The sequence below is a fragment of the Nomascus leucogenys genome, chromosome 12 (genome assembly GCF_006542625.1).
Source record: "Nomascus leucogenys isolate Asia chromosome 12, Asia_NLE_v1, whole genome shotgun sequence".
NCBI lineage: Eukaryota > Metazoa > Chordata > Mammalia > Primates > Hylobatidae > Nomascus > Nomascus leucogenys.
In genome coordinates this window covers 40973485-40987151 of record NC_044392.1, presented here as the reverse complement: position 1 = coordinate 40987151, position 13667 = coordinate 40973485, and the positions used below count along the sequence as shown (strand labels likewise).

Genomic DNA, 13667 nt, shown 5'->3' with positions numbered 1-13667 from the left:
GCTGAGGCTGGAGGTGGGCCAGACCATCCAGGGCCATGGAAACTGGATTTCTTTCTGAGTGCATTGGGAAGCCTGCAGGGTTTTAAGCAGGCAACTGAAGGATCCAATTTATATTAAAAACATTACTCTGGTCGTCTTGTGGAGAGTGGGTTGGAGAGGGACAAGAACAAAAGTGAGGAGAACTGTTCTGAGCTTAAGGTAGGATTCAGGTTAGAGGTGGTGATGGTTGGATACAGGATGGTGGTCAAGGAGTTGGAGGAGAAGTGGAAGGTCCAAGAAATATTTCCGAGGTAGAGTCCAAAGGGCCTGGTGACAAAGACACTGGAGTCAGGGATGACTTAGATTCTTGGCTCAAACAATGGAGCTGATGTGATACCATCCTCTTCCTTTTTCAGTCTGGGAGACTAAGGCTCCAAAAGATTAGGCAATATGTCCCAGGAGATGTGTCTAATAAACATTGTACAAGTTGAGCATTCCAAATCCAAAAATCCAATATCCAAAATGCTCCAAAATCTGAGAGTTTGAGCACTGCATCAACGTGAATGAAACTCAAGGGAAATGCTCACTGGAGCATTTTGAATTTCGGATTTTTGGATTTGGATACTCAACCACTAAATATAATGCAAATATTCCAAAATCCGAAAAAAAAAAATTGTAATCTGAAACATTTCTTTTTTTTTTTTTTTTTTTTTGAGACAGAGTCTCGCTATCGCCCAGGCTGGAGTGCAGTGGCACGATCTCGGCTCACTGCAGGCTCTGCCCCCGGGGATTCACGCCATTCTCCTGCCTCAGCCTCCCGAGTAGCTGGGACTACAGGTGCCCGCCACCTCGCCCAGCTAATTTTTTGTATTTTTAGTAGAGACGGGGTTTCACCGTGGTCTCGATCTCCTGACCTCGTGATCCACCCGCCTCAGCCTCCCAAAGTGCTGGGATTACAGGCGTGAGCCACCGCGCCCGGCCAATCTGAAACATTTCTAGTCCCAAGCATTTCAAGTCCCAAGCATTTCAAAGGGATGCTCAACTTGTATCAGGATATGAGCATGGGCCCATCCAACCCCAGAGACTACACATGTAACCAACACACTGTATTATTTCTCAATAAGTCAATCCTGCTGCTTTCTAAAAGGAGAGAAGTGGTTGTCTTTTGGATTACAAACTCTCTGTCAACCATAATTCCATTTGCTTAGTTATCAAAGAGAGAGTCAATGTGCTGGTGTGTTATCTTTAGCATGTTTTGGCCTGAAGTGGATTGGAAAATATTATTTGAATCACATGCTGGAAATAATGTTATCCTTAGGTGTTTGACTCAGGTAAGCAGGTTTAAATCCAAAGGGCTGGAGGTGATCATCCTATCCTAGATATTCAAATTCTGTTGCTGGGAACAAGAGGAACCAAGCTTCCTGTTCTTTATTCTCTCTCATGGGATCAGAAGATGTGTCATTTCTGAATTCCTTTGGGCCTTTCAGCAACTTACACGACATTGTCAAGGGCAGTTGCCCTGGAAAAAGTGGGTTTACTCTGTGGGAAAAAGAGGAAGATGAAGTAGGTTAATTGGAACTGGAACCTCAGCCCACCTCTCATAACTACAGAGAGAGGATTGGAGACTACAGACAGGCAGATAGTAGATATATTGATAGCATAGGGCAGGGTTAAATTAAAAACCATGTAATTTGAAAACTCAGTTATGCATGGTGATCCTAATACAAAATAACTTCTTGCATATGTTTTGGTGATGTCCTGAGAGTTTCCGTATGCTGCTGCTGTTTGTGCATCTGTAAAATGACCCTTTTATTTTTACTTTATTTGCAAAATCATAGGTCTGTGGAGAGAGGTAAGACTATAAAAACGTGGAGCAATTGTGGGCTTACCTCTTTGGAATGATTAATTGTGGAGTAAATTGTGATAGTATCATTTTTTATAGGTGTCCAGATTTCCGTTTCCTGTAAAAAGAATCATACCAATTTGGCTTACACAGAGACAAAGAAGTTAATGCACAGATATATTCTTAGGAAAGACTGTGTAACAAAAAAGAGAATATGTCAAAGTTCTTCCAGAGGAAGGGCGGGGAATGTTCAGTGGAAGACCAAGCACGACTAGCTATTAAACTTGGGAGGGTTTAGTGGCATTTCCTGAGCCCTAAACAGAACAGCAACACTGCAGCAAACCAGTGGGCTCAAAAGCCAGAGAAAGGCAGCCTTGCTGTACGAAGGGAAGGAAGTATTCTTGTCCTTTGTCCAGCTCTACTTTCCTTCCTCCATTTTTAAGAAAAAACTTATATACCAGATAGTTATATTATGTTTTGTCTCAAATTTTTACTAGCTATGACTGAAACTGCCCATTTTGCCTGCTCCATCTTTTGCTATAATTCTAACTGCCTTGTCATCATGTCACTGGGGTCTCCTCAAGCATGGGGAATTGGTAGAATAGGAACACTCGGCCTTAAGAACGGCTCTGCCTGGAATGCACATTACAGAAATAATAGCAGAAGTCCCTACGGCCCTCAAAGAACCTACTCAAAGATTTTTAACACTTTAAATTAATGAAGAAGTATTTAGAGAATTATCAAGATCTCGACTGGGCACAGTGGCTCATGCCTGTAATCCCAACACTTTGGGAGGACGAGGCAGGTGGATCACTTGAGTGCAGAAGTTTGAGACCAGCCTGGGCAACATGGTGAAACTCCGTCTCTACAAAAAGTAGAAAAATCATCCTGATGTGATTGTGCTCGCCTGTAGTCACAGCTACTTGGGAGGCTGAGGTAAAAGGATCACCTGAGCCTCAGGAGGTTGAGGCTGCAGTGAGCTGTGATCGTGCTACTGCACCCCACCCTTGGTGACAGAGTGACACTCTGTCTCAAAAAAAAAAAAACAAAAAACAAACAAACAAAAAAAACCAAAAAAACCTCAAACTCTCCAAAGCACATTTTTTTTTCTTTTTGCTAAGGAGAAAGCTAACAAATTTGTGGGAAATTAGTTTTTTGATTTGTCAGAGTGTGAGTTGACTTGTCTTCAGGAGGAATTTGCAAAGGCAATAGAAAGGTCTGAGCAAGTGAGAGTACCCCTTCTTGCTTCCTGTCATCAAGGAGCATACTTTGCAAATATAGGTGAAGGGAATCCAAGATTTCTAGCTAGATCATTGCTTACATCATTTGGAAAATCCTAAGCTTTCCTGGCTTATTTTTCAGAAAACTGGCCTCACAAAATGTATAGTATTATTTAGAGACGTGCCACCTGCAGGTCCTTTATTTAGGGGTGGTGGGGAGTTGCAGATGCATGACAGATGAGTTGCTGATGCTTGACCAAGGCCATCCTGTTATGTTGCTAGATGAGAGGGGAGGAGTGAACCATTGCTCGTGGTTTAGTGGCCTCTACTGTGCCCCCTTCCCCTCTTGAGAGACTACTTCTGAGCTCCTCTAAGACCCCTACATGTAGAGTGAGAAGTCAGCCGCCTGCTATAGAACTATGTCCATAGGAAACTCAAACTTAGTGGAACTCTGACCCATTCAGCAAGTATTTACTGATCATTATGCTAGGATATAGGGCAAGAGAGAGGAAGACATAATTTGTACTTTCAGTCAGCTTGTAATTAAGCTGAAGGGACAAGACTTACTGATGCATCAAGCAGTTGGAGAGTTGGAGAACCGTGTAAGGCAGGGTATGAATAAACATTCCCTTAAGGGCGAGAAAGGCAGACACCAGAGTGGTCTAGCACATAACTTTGCAGCCCCTGTCGCTGTGGCTGTCTTCTCCTCCCCTCAGTGGTCATTTGATCAGTCAGATGGTTATGGTGACAAGTTTGTGAACAATGGCTGTAAAACTGACAACAATGGCGTATAAAGCTGAAAGGACTCACCCTGTTTGAATGAGTGACTGAAGCATACACAGTGTTGTTCGTTGGAGAGACTGAAACATACTCTATGTTCCCTGCAGACTCTGCTGTTAACATAGGAAGGCACAGTCAATGGCACAAGGACTCTGGGACTTCTCTCCCAGGACTTCGCCCTCCCCAGAGCACACTGTGTCCCCAGATAGGCAGGTGTTTGAAGCATCGCCTTTCCTGAGGGATCATTCATTCTTGACAGTCTTTGGAGCTCTGGGTGAACCTTCTCAGTCATGTGGTCTATTTCTGACCACATCTCTTGGGGTAGGAGGTGGTGTTGAGGTCCCCTAAAGCCTCAGAGTCTCCCTCAGGCTTCACATGTGGGTCAGGAAGCTCCTGGGACCAAATAGCACTGCCTATGGAAGAGCTAAAGACACCTCGTTGGCAAACATAATGGAGCCAGTTGTTTCACATACGGGATATTATTAAGCTTTTCAGAGGTCCCTATAGTGGATTTGATTATTTTGGAGATGAGGAACTGGAGGCTCAGAAAGCTTAACTGACTTGTGCAAAGCCATACAGGCAGTGATGAAACAGGAACTCAAATGCATGTCTTCTGACTTCAAACCTTAGGCCTTTTCCTCTGCAAGTGATGTCATGCATCACTCATGCATGAAATGAGACCCAAAGCCAATCTGAGTCCAGAGCCTGTGTTTGTGTTTCTGTATCATGTTTTCTCTTTCCACTGTGTCTATCCATTGCCCAGACCCTGGCTGAACAGTAATGATGCAGTCAGACAGTTTGGTTTTGTGCCTTGGATGCTCTAATCCTGCCTGTGCCCTGGACGTGCTGGGTGACAAGGGATGATCCCTTTCACTGGGACTTAGTTTCTCCATCAGCAGGGTGGTGAATGAACCTGATATCACCAAGATAAACTGTGTGAGTGACTGGTTCACATGCCTATGCCTGTGAACCATTTAGGACCCATGATTACAGATCATCTCCCTTCACACCATGTGGTCTGAGTAATGACATTCTGACTCCTTCCTCTGTCATTATCCAGCCCTCTGCCATCCCCCTCTCTCTTCCATTTGGCTCTTCCCATCTGCTTTATGTTGGAGAGTTAAGAGTCTGAATGCTCACCGGAGCCCTGTGTTCGCTGAGTAGACAAAGGTAGGGAATCTGAAAAATAAAACCAGAAAATCGAAATGTGTGACAGCAGTGGGAGAGGCATTTCACCCCCAACCCCGTGAGTGTTGGGATGTGGTGGGAGGGGACCCAAAAGGAAGGGCAAGCAGCCCTGAGACAGGGTCCCACTTTTCCCAGTAGGACATTTCTCTCAGGATATTAGCAGGTGCAAGATCACACCCAGGGATTATCTCAGTGGACTAGCTGAGCCAGGGTTTGCAGCCTCCCTCCCTCCTCCTGTCTTCCACAACAGGTCCTTGGGAATCAGAGGCCCCAAACTCTCAATCTCTGGAACCTTCGAGAAGAGACAAGTAGGAAGAAAGGAAACCTGCCTCTTCTTTTCCTCAAAACAAGTAACAGCAGTATGATGAAAATGGTGACTATGCATATCCCAGAAACCATAAACGGAATCATTTTGATATCTGTATATTGAATTTTAACACCTGAAAAGAGAAAAAAGAAATGACATTTTGAGACACATCAATTGAGGCCCACTGTTCTTGGAGCCTCCGTGGAGCCTCTTCTAGGCCATCTTTGGGGACTAGGTAGGTTTGTCTATACCCGGAGGCTCTGGGGTGGGAGTCCTATGTGGCAGGCAGAGGAGGGTGAGGCCCAGTGGAGTTAGGGGGAGAAAGCAATCCTACATTCCCAGGCCTTTGATTTTGGGTTCTGAGTGGGTTGGAGGAGGGGTTGGGGAATGGAGAGGAAGGAAGGAGAGTCCTCTGGGAGTACTGAGAGATGCAGAGCTCCAGAGGGCATCTGTCCCCTCCCAGCAGCATTTTCTGCCTCCCACTGGGCCACTGTTTTGGAAATTATGTAGGATGCGAGGACGCGGTAAACCCCATAGCTGCTCAAGGCTCTCAGACATGAGGCAGGCTGTTACCTCCGCAAAGCTTCTGGGCAGAGACAGAGAAGGATAAATTACTGACAGCATTCTCTGCTATGCAGTTGTAGTCCTGTTCACTGGAAATCCTGGGGTCCCAGGAGATAGTGAAGTTTGGCTGACTTGAAAGTGTGTTTCCCAAGGCCTCCCATCTCAATGAGGCATTGTCATCTGCATCCTCCACAGAGCAAGTCAGATGGAGCTCGCAGGTCTTATTCTGAAATAGCTGACTGTGACTGGTAACTTGTATGTTCCTCAGTTGTCCTGTTTGCAGAAAAAAAAAAAGATCCAGATTAAGGACAAATGTCTTGGCTCAGCCCCCTGTGAAAAGTATCCTTCACCTCAATGTTTTGTATTTCACCTTTGCTGTGTGTTATGGTCTGTAGACTCTGTAAATGACTCTGCTTATATTGCCTAATTCATGGTAGCAAGGTCTGGGATTACCAAATGATGCGGGCCATCAGTATGGGGCAGGATAGTCAGCAGAAGAAGTGGGAAGGGAAAGACTGAGGTTCCCATCAACTAGTTGGGTAGTTTTGGGGTGGTCATTTTATATTTTTGGTCTCCAGTTTATCCCTGGGGTCCCTTCTAGTCCTTGCACTCTGCCCCTGTGTAAAGACAATTTGGAGACCAGGCCAAGAACTCTGAGGGCACCTCAGTGAGGTCAGAAGCCAAGAGACCAGGTGGAAGAGTCCTGTTTCCTCTGCTATCAGAATTACTTAACTGGGGTGGAAGATGGAAGCATCACTTCCTTGGGGAATTTGAATCTATGGGGATCCTGGTTCCTACTGTATCTAAAGCTGGTTCCAATAGTGAGAAAGAGACTCAGATGTAGAAGGTCAGCAAGACAGAAAGAAAAATGCTGAGAACCAAAGAAGTGGGGAAGGAAGAAATGAAGAAGCTGAGAGAGCAAGCAAGCAATTCTGGGGAGGAAAGAAGTGCAGCGTATCTAGGCATGTGAGATGACATGTGATGCAGATATTTCTGAGAGCAAAGGCCAGGAAATATTGCCTAATAAGATGTAACTGTGAACCAATTGGAACATGGGAGCAAGACAGAAAAGGCCACTGACTTAGCCTTGGCCTGAGGCTTGAAGTAAAGATGACCCAACCAGGAAGAGAATGACTCCAATTCTCGGATTAGAAGAGACCGAGTAGCGCTTTAAGCTTAGTTGAGTAGGGGTTGTGGAGTATCTGTATTGAAATCTTGCCAGAACAAAGTATTCATGTATGGGAAAAGTGTTGGATTTGGAGTCAAGACCTGAATTTTGTAATTTACTGGCTACATGACCATGGACAAATTGTTGCTATATCCAAGCCTCAGTTTCCTTATCTGTAAGACCAGGTAATAATACCCACTTCTCAGGTAATTTTGAGGAATAAATGAGACAGTGCCTAGTACAGGGATGGCAAATATTTGGCATGAAAGTCACATCTCCCTCATCCAGTGTTGATGGCTGAACTGAAAAAAAAAATCCATCTTGTTACCTTTTTCCACTTAATGAATACGTAAGGACATTTCCACATGTATATAAGTGTGTAAGTATATCTCAAACTTGGTATAGTCTAAAGGACTCCTGTTTTTCTCTCCCAAACCTTCTCAACCTGCAGTTTTCCCCATCTGACTTGTTGACAACTGCATCCTTCCTATCACTGAGGCCAAAACCCCTGGAGTTATCGCTGACTCATATCTTCATCTCATACTCCCACATCAGGAAATCCTGGTGGCTTTACCTTCAAAATATGTCCAAAATGCAACCACTTCTCACCATCTCCACCTCTACCACCCTGATCCAAGCTAGCATCAACTCTTGTTTGGACTATTGCAGTGGTCTCCTAATTGGCCCATTGGCTTCTACCCTTCCCCCTTGAACTCTATTCTCAACAGAGCAGCCAAAGGAATCCTTTAGACAAGTAAGTCAAATCATATTACTTGTTTGCAAAACCTTCTGATGGCTTTCAGTGTCACTGAGAGTAGAAGCCAAAGTCTTTGTGATGGCTCTCAGTCCTTTTGCAGTGTGGCCCCTGTTTCCTTTCTGGCCTCATTTTCTATTACCTCCTCCTTACTCTGCTCCTGGACTTTCGGCCTCCTTGGTGTTTCTTGAGTAGGCTAGGCACAGGGGATCTTGCTATCTATGCTGGATGGCGTGTCTTCCAGTTATCTGCATGGCACACTTCCTCACTTCCAACAGGTCTTGGCTCAAATGTCATCTTTTCAATGAAGCCTGATCTGATCACTCCTTTTAAAATTGTCCCCTGCTCCCTGGCACTCTTGATGCTTCTTATGCTGTTCTAATCTCTCCTTTGTTCATACCATTGAGGGCTTTCTTACATGCTATATCACTTGTTTATATGTTATGTGAATTGTTTGTTACCTGCCTCTACTTCCCTTCCAGAATGTCCGCTCCATGAGGACAGTGATCTTTGTCTGTTTTGCTCACTGATGTATTCCAGGTGCCTATAACAGTGCCTTGGACGTTATCCATGTCTAACAAATATTGTTGACTCAATTAATAAACTTATCATGGCTTCAACATTTTCTTAACACTGAACTCTAGGCAGTTGTATTAGTTTGTTTTCACACTACTATAAAGATACTACTTGAGACTGGGTACTTTATAAACAAAAGAGGTTTAATTGACTCACAGTTCTACATGGCTGGGGAGGCCTCAGGAAACTTATGATCATGACGGAAGGGCAAGGGGAAGCAAGTCACGTCTTGCATGGCAGCAGGAGAGAGAGAGAAAGGGCAAGGAAGTGCCACGCTTAATACCATCAGGTTTCGTGAGCACTCACTATCATGAGAACAGCATGGAGGAAACCTCCCACATGATCAAATCACCACCCACCAGGTCCCTCCCTTGACATGTAGGGATTACAATTCGAGATGAGATTTGGGTGGGGACACAGAGCCAAACCATGTTAGCAGTCACTCCCAATTAATTGGTATTGGCCCATAAAATCAAATCTTTGCCATTCATATCCTGGCACATACCAAGAGATTGATCAATGTTAAAAATCAAACCTAACTTATACCTTGAAATGCTTTGCACTATTGTAAAACTACCTGGTGTAGCTTACACAGTTCTCTGTGTATGTGACTTTGAAGGAGATGGCACTCTAAAAAGCTCTGAAAGAGATCAGCATTGAGCCTCAAGAGGGTGGCTGTCGCGAGATAAGTCATATCTGGTCTTCTCAACAATGTTAGAGGAACATTATCTCCGCAAATATGATGAAGCCTGGTACCCATTTCAGGCTTTCCATTGGATGAGTCTCTCTTCTCTCCAGTGTCCTACACTGCCTTGATAATTACTGGTCACCCAGGGTGATTCTGCCTGTAGTGGGTTGAATAATGACCTTAGAAAAGATCTGTCTGTGTCCTAATTCCCAGAATCTGAATATTACCTTATTGGAAAAAAGGGTCTTTGCAGATGGAATTAAGTTATATGAGATTATCCAGTATAATCTGGATAGTCCCCAAACCCAATGACAAATGTTCCCATAAGAGAAAAGCAAAGGGATGTTTGAGACAGACAGAAGAGAAGGAGGCAACCTGACTATGGAGGTAGAGATTGGTGTGATGCAGCCACAAGCCAAAGAAAACCAAGGAATGTTGACAGCAACCAGAAGCTGGGAGAGGCAAAGAGCAGATTGCCCGCTATGGCCTCCAGAGGAGGCACAGCCCTGCCCACACTGTGATTTTGGACTTCTGGCCTCCAGAACTGTGAGAGAATATGAATTTCCGTTACACCACCTACTTTATGGTATTTCTATTTCAGCAGCCTCAGGAAAGTAATACATTGCCCCAGGGTGATTTTTCCTTTTTAGTTAGAATCGCTTGTATAGAAGTTTTCCAGACATCACCTCTTTCCCATTACATTTACCTGTTTGGTGTTCTATTCTTCAAGGACATGACTTTGACTAATCTAACACGATAAACCTGCCAGATATTCAGGGGATACTAAAAGTTAACATGTAAGCTGTCTGTGGAGACATTTTATTTTAACAGTGCTTTTTTGAGTACCATGTCTTAACCCAAAGGACTCTGAGTGAATTTTAGACACTACAGGCCCTCAAGTGGATAAAAATTACAGAATTTCAGTGGCCTTTAATGTTTTCTGGTCTGATTGCCAATTTAATGCTTGAATCTCCTGCTAAGTGATTATTCTAAAGCCATTAATGGCATCTCTGAATATCACTGATTGCTAGAGAGGTATTTTCTGATATTGACTCATAAGAAATCTCATTATAGTTTCCATAATTTTATGTTGATAACATTTTCGTTCTTTTTAATCTTGGGAAGGCAGATTGTTGACTGGTGATTAATATATGCCGTCGGGGGAAAATATTGTTAAAAATCAAATAACCTTGACAGAAAGGATGTTTCTCATTATCAGCCTATCTTTGCAGATAATTTTCTAGGTGGACCACTGTTCTGTACACAGACCACTCTACTGGGTCAGACTAGCCTTTGTGAAAAGGGAGGTGTCATGGCAGGTAGTTATGTGGGAAGTGCTACCATTACTATCTCTGTGACTTGTAGGCAAATCACTGTGACTGAGGCTGTGCCTCAAGGGTATAAGGTCTGTACCTACCTCATGGAGCCTTTGTGAGAATTACATGGCAAATACATGTAGTGCACAAGGCAACACTATCATAAATATCTGATTTCCATTACTTCTGCTACAAATGGTTGAAGAAGACCATTTTATCGGAGTGAAGTAATTCTGGGCTGGGACACAAGACTTAGGCTGTGTCCTCAGCTGTCATTAACTGGCTTTGCAATGTCATTGTGTTGACACTGACTCAACGACTCCAAATGCCATATTCTTTACCACTAGGCGACAGTGCACATTTGAAGTCACATGGGATTGAAATACACGTATATTTTTCAGTCCATATGGAATTAAACCCCATATTTTGACTTACTTAATATCCTCAGAGTGTAACTGGACAGCTTTGAAGAGGTCTCTGTGGATATCTGGGCACTGTAAGAGCATGTGTCTTCCATCTCCAGGTTGCTGAGTTGCAGGGAGTAGGACTGGGTGAAGTTCAGTCGCTTTCCCTGTTTCGGATTAGTTATGTGGATTTCTGGACTTTTGGTTTCACAGAGTACTATGAAGGCAAGAGACGTTCCATTGCAAAGCCAAGTGATAGAGTTGACCTTCTCTCCTGCAGGAAGCTCCAGGGGAAGAGTTACTGACTCCCCCAGAATCCCGTTCACCATCAATGGGGTTGAGCTGCTTTGTGAAACTACGTTCCCTGTAAACACAGAAGGAAAGGTTTTAAAAATGTTCCTGACCATCTCCCTGCCAAGTCCTGCACCCTTTCACCTAACTCTGCCAGTCTGTTAGAGCTCTCTGATACCAAAACTCAGAGATATGACAGAGTAGGAAAGGGTAAGGAGATGTTTCTAAATGAATAATCACAGTCCCAGAGCTTCACCTCCAGCAAAATGTCAGCCATTCTTGGTTAGTAGGCAGCTAGTCTAGATGAAACTGGCCCAGTCCACGCTGGGTCCTACACTGGCTGGTCACTCCTAGGTCATAACTATACTTTGTGATCCTAGCCTCTGAATTCCTTGGACATTAGGTTGAGGGGGACAGGAAACTATAGCCTCCAAAAACTGCAAGTCTTTGCTAATAAAGCATAATTAAAGCCTGATATTTACTGATTACCTACTGTGTGTCCAACATAGCAGGCTTGTGCAAATTAGAAGGCTGGTAACAGGGACTAATATCAGGGATTTACAGGATAGTCAGTTCTTCTTATACATTATTTCATTGACGCTGACTACAGTCTGTGAGGCAGGCAGGATGGATATTATTACTTCCATTTATAGATAAAGGAACTGAGCCACAGAAAAGTTAATTAATTTTCCCAGGGTTGCACAGCTAAAGAATAGCAGAGTCAGGATTCAAACCCAGGTCTTCTGACTCCAGTGACTTTGTGCTCTCTTCATGATACCAGAATATTTTTTTTTATTCTCTCAGAAAGATTATAGTGTAGTTATTGAGGAGACAAAATGGATACATATAGAAATAATAAATATAATTTCAAAGTAACACATGATGGCCACATTCTTGTGAACTTATTCAGAACTATCAATGTTTAAGCAAAAACGGTGAAATGGTCACAATGATTCTTAAAGACGATGCTTCCTTAGCATCCTTTCCCAAATTCTTAGCAATTATCACACTATTTTGTAGTCTTGTTCACCGGTTTGTCTAACTGACCACGCCTTAATTAGCCTTGCATGGCAGTACTCAGCACCATGTGTGACACATAATAGAGTCTGTGGAAATGTTCTAGCGGGTCAATGAATAAATAACCATAACCATTACCTCAACCTTCTCAGGATCTCTTGCTTCTTTTTCTTAAAAATTTCAACTTTTATTTTAGATATGGGGGTACATGTGCAGGTTACATGGGTATATTGCAACCAGATAGTGGGCATAATAACTAATCGGTAGTTATTCAACCCATTACCTGTTCCCTTCCTTCCCCCTCTAGTAGTCCACAGCGTCTATTAATCCCATATTTATGTCCATGCGTGCTCAGTGTTTAGCTCCCACTTATAAGTGAGAGCATGTAGTATTTGGTTTTCTGTTCCTGTGTTAGTTTGCTAGGATTATGGCCTCCAGCTCCTCCAGTGTTGCTGCAAAAGACATGATTTTATTCTTTTTTATGGCTGGTTAGTATTCCATGGTGTATATGTACCACATTTTCTTTATCCAATCCATCATTGATGGGAACCTAGGTTGATTCTGTGTCTTTGCTATTATGAATAGCATAGTATGAACATACAAGCGCATGTGTCTTTTTGGTATAATGATCTGTTTTCCTTTGGCTATATACCCAGTAATGGGATTGCTGGGTTGAATGGTAGCTCTGTTTTAAGTTCTTTGAGAAATCTCCAAACTGCTTTCCACAGTGAAAATTTACATTTTCCAATAACAGTGTATAACTGTTTCTTTTTCTCTGCAACCTCACCAACTGGGACCTAGCACCTATTTTTTTTTTTTAATTTTTTGACTTTTAATAATAGCCATTCTGACAGAATGAAGGGTCCAGTTTCAATCTTCTGCATATCGCTATACAAAAATACAAAAAAGTGTATTAGTGTATTCTGAGTTTTCTGTTCTCTTCCAGCTGTCATTCTGACAGAATGACTATTATTAAAAAGTCAAAAAAGTGTATTTGTCCATTTTCACACTGCTAATAAAGACATACCCAAGAATAGTAATTTATAAAGGAAAAATGTTTAATTGACTCACAGTTCCACATGGCTGGGGAGGCCAAGGTGCTCATAATCATGGCGGAAGATGAAGGAGGAGCAAAGTCACGTCTTACATGGTGGCAGGCAAACAGAATGTGTGCAGGGGAGCTCCCCTTTATAAAACCATCAGATCTCATGAGACTTATTCACTATCATGAGAATAGCACAGGAAAGACCTACCCCCATGATTCAATTACCTCCTATTGGGTCCCTCCCAGGACATGTGGGAATTATGGGAGCTCTACAGTTCAAGATGAGATTTGGGTGGGGACACAATCAAACCATATCAAAAACCAAACCAGCATCTATTGTTTGTTTTTTTTTTTACTTTTTAATAATAGCCATTCTGACTGGTGTGAGATGGTATTTCACTGTGGTTTTGATTTGGATTTCTCTGATGATTACTGATGCTGAGCATTTTTTTCATGTTTGTTGACTGCTTGTATATCTTTGTTTAAGAAGTGCCTGTTCATGTCCTTTGCCCATTTTTTAATGGGGT

At 43.0% G+C, this 13667-nt stretch overlaps 1 protein-coding gene across 4 annotated transcripts in view; it reads right to left on the bottom strand.

Annotated features, from left to right (window-relative positions):
• Window positions 1-1043: 1043 nt before the first annotated feature.
• The window catches only part of SLAMF6 (SLAM family member 6), a 29338-nt gene continuing 16714 nt past the window's right edge, over window positions 1044-13667 (bottom strand). Inside the window, exons 2-8 of one of the 4 annotated variants that reach the window (XM_012511046.2) lie at window positions 10819-11151; window positions 5891-6154; window positions 5340-5450; window positions 4963-5001; window positions 3853-3932; window positions 1869-1940; window positions 1044-1518 (exon numbers count right to left, since the gene is read on the bottom strand). In XM_012511046.2, the coding sequence (XP_012366500.1) occupies window positions 1471-1518; window positions 1869-1940; window positions 3853-3932; window positions 4963-5001; window positions 5340-5450; window positions 5891-6154; window positions 10819-11151 (947 nt within the window). In that variant the 3' untranslated portion in view covers window positions 1044-1470. Of the gene's footprint in view, window positions 1519-1868; window positions 1941-3852; window positions 3936-4962; window positions 5002-5339; window positions 5451-5890; window positions 6155-10818; window positions 11152-13667 lie in introns of all 4 variants that reach the window. The other 3 variants (XM_003258713.3, XM_003258712.3, XM_003258714.3) reach the window with 3 other exon arrangements.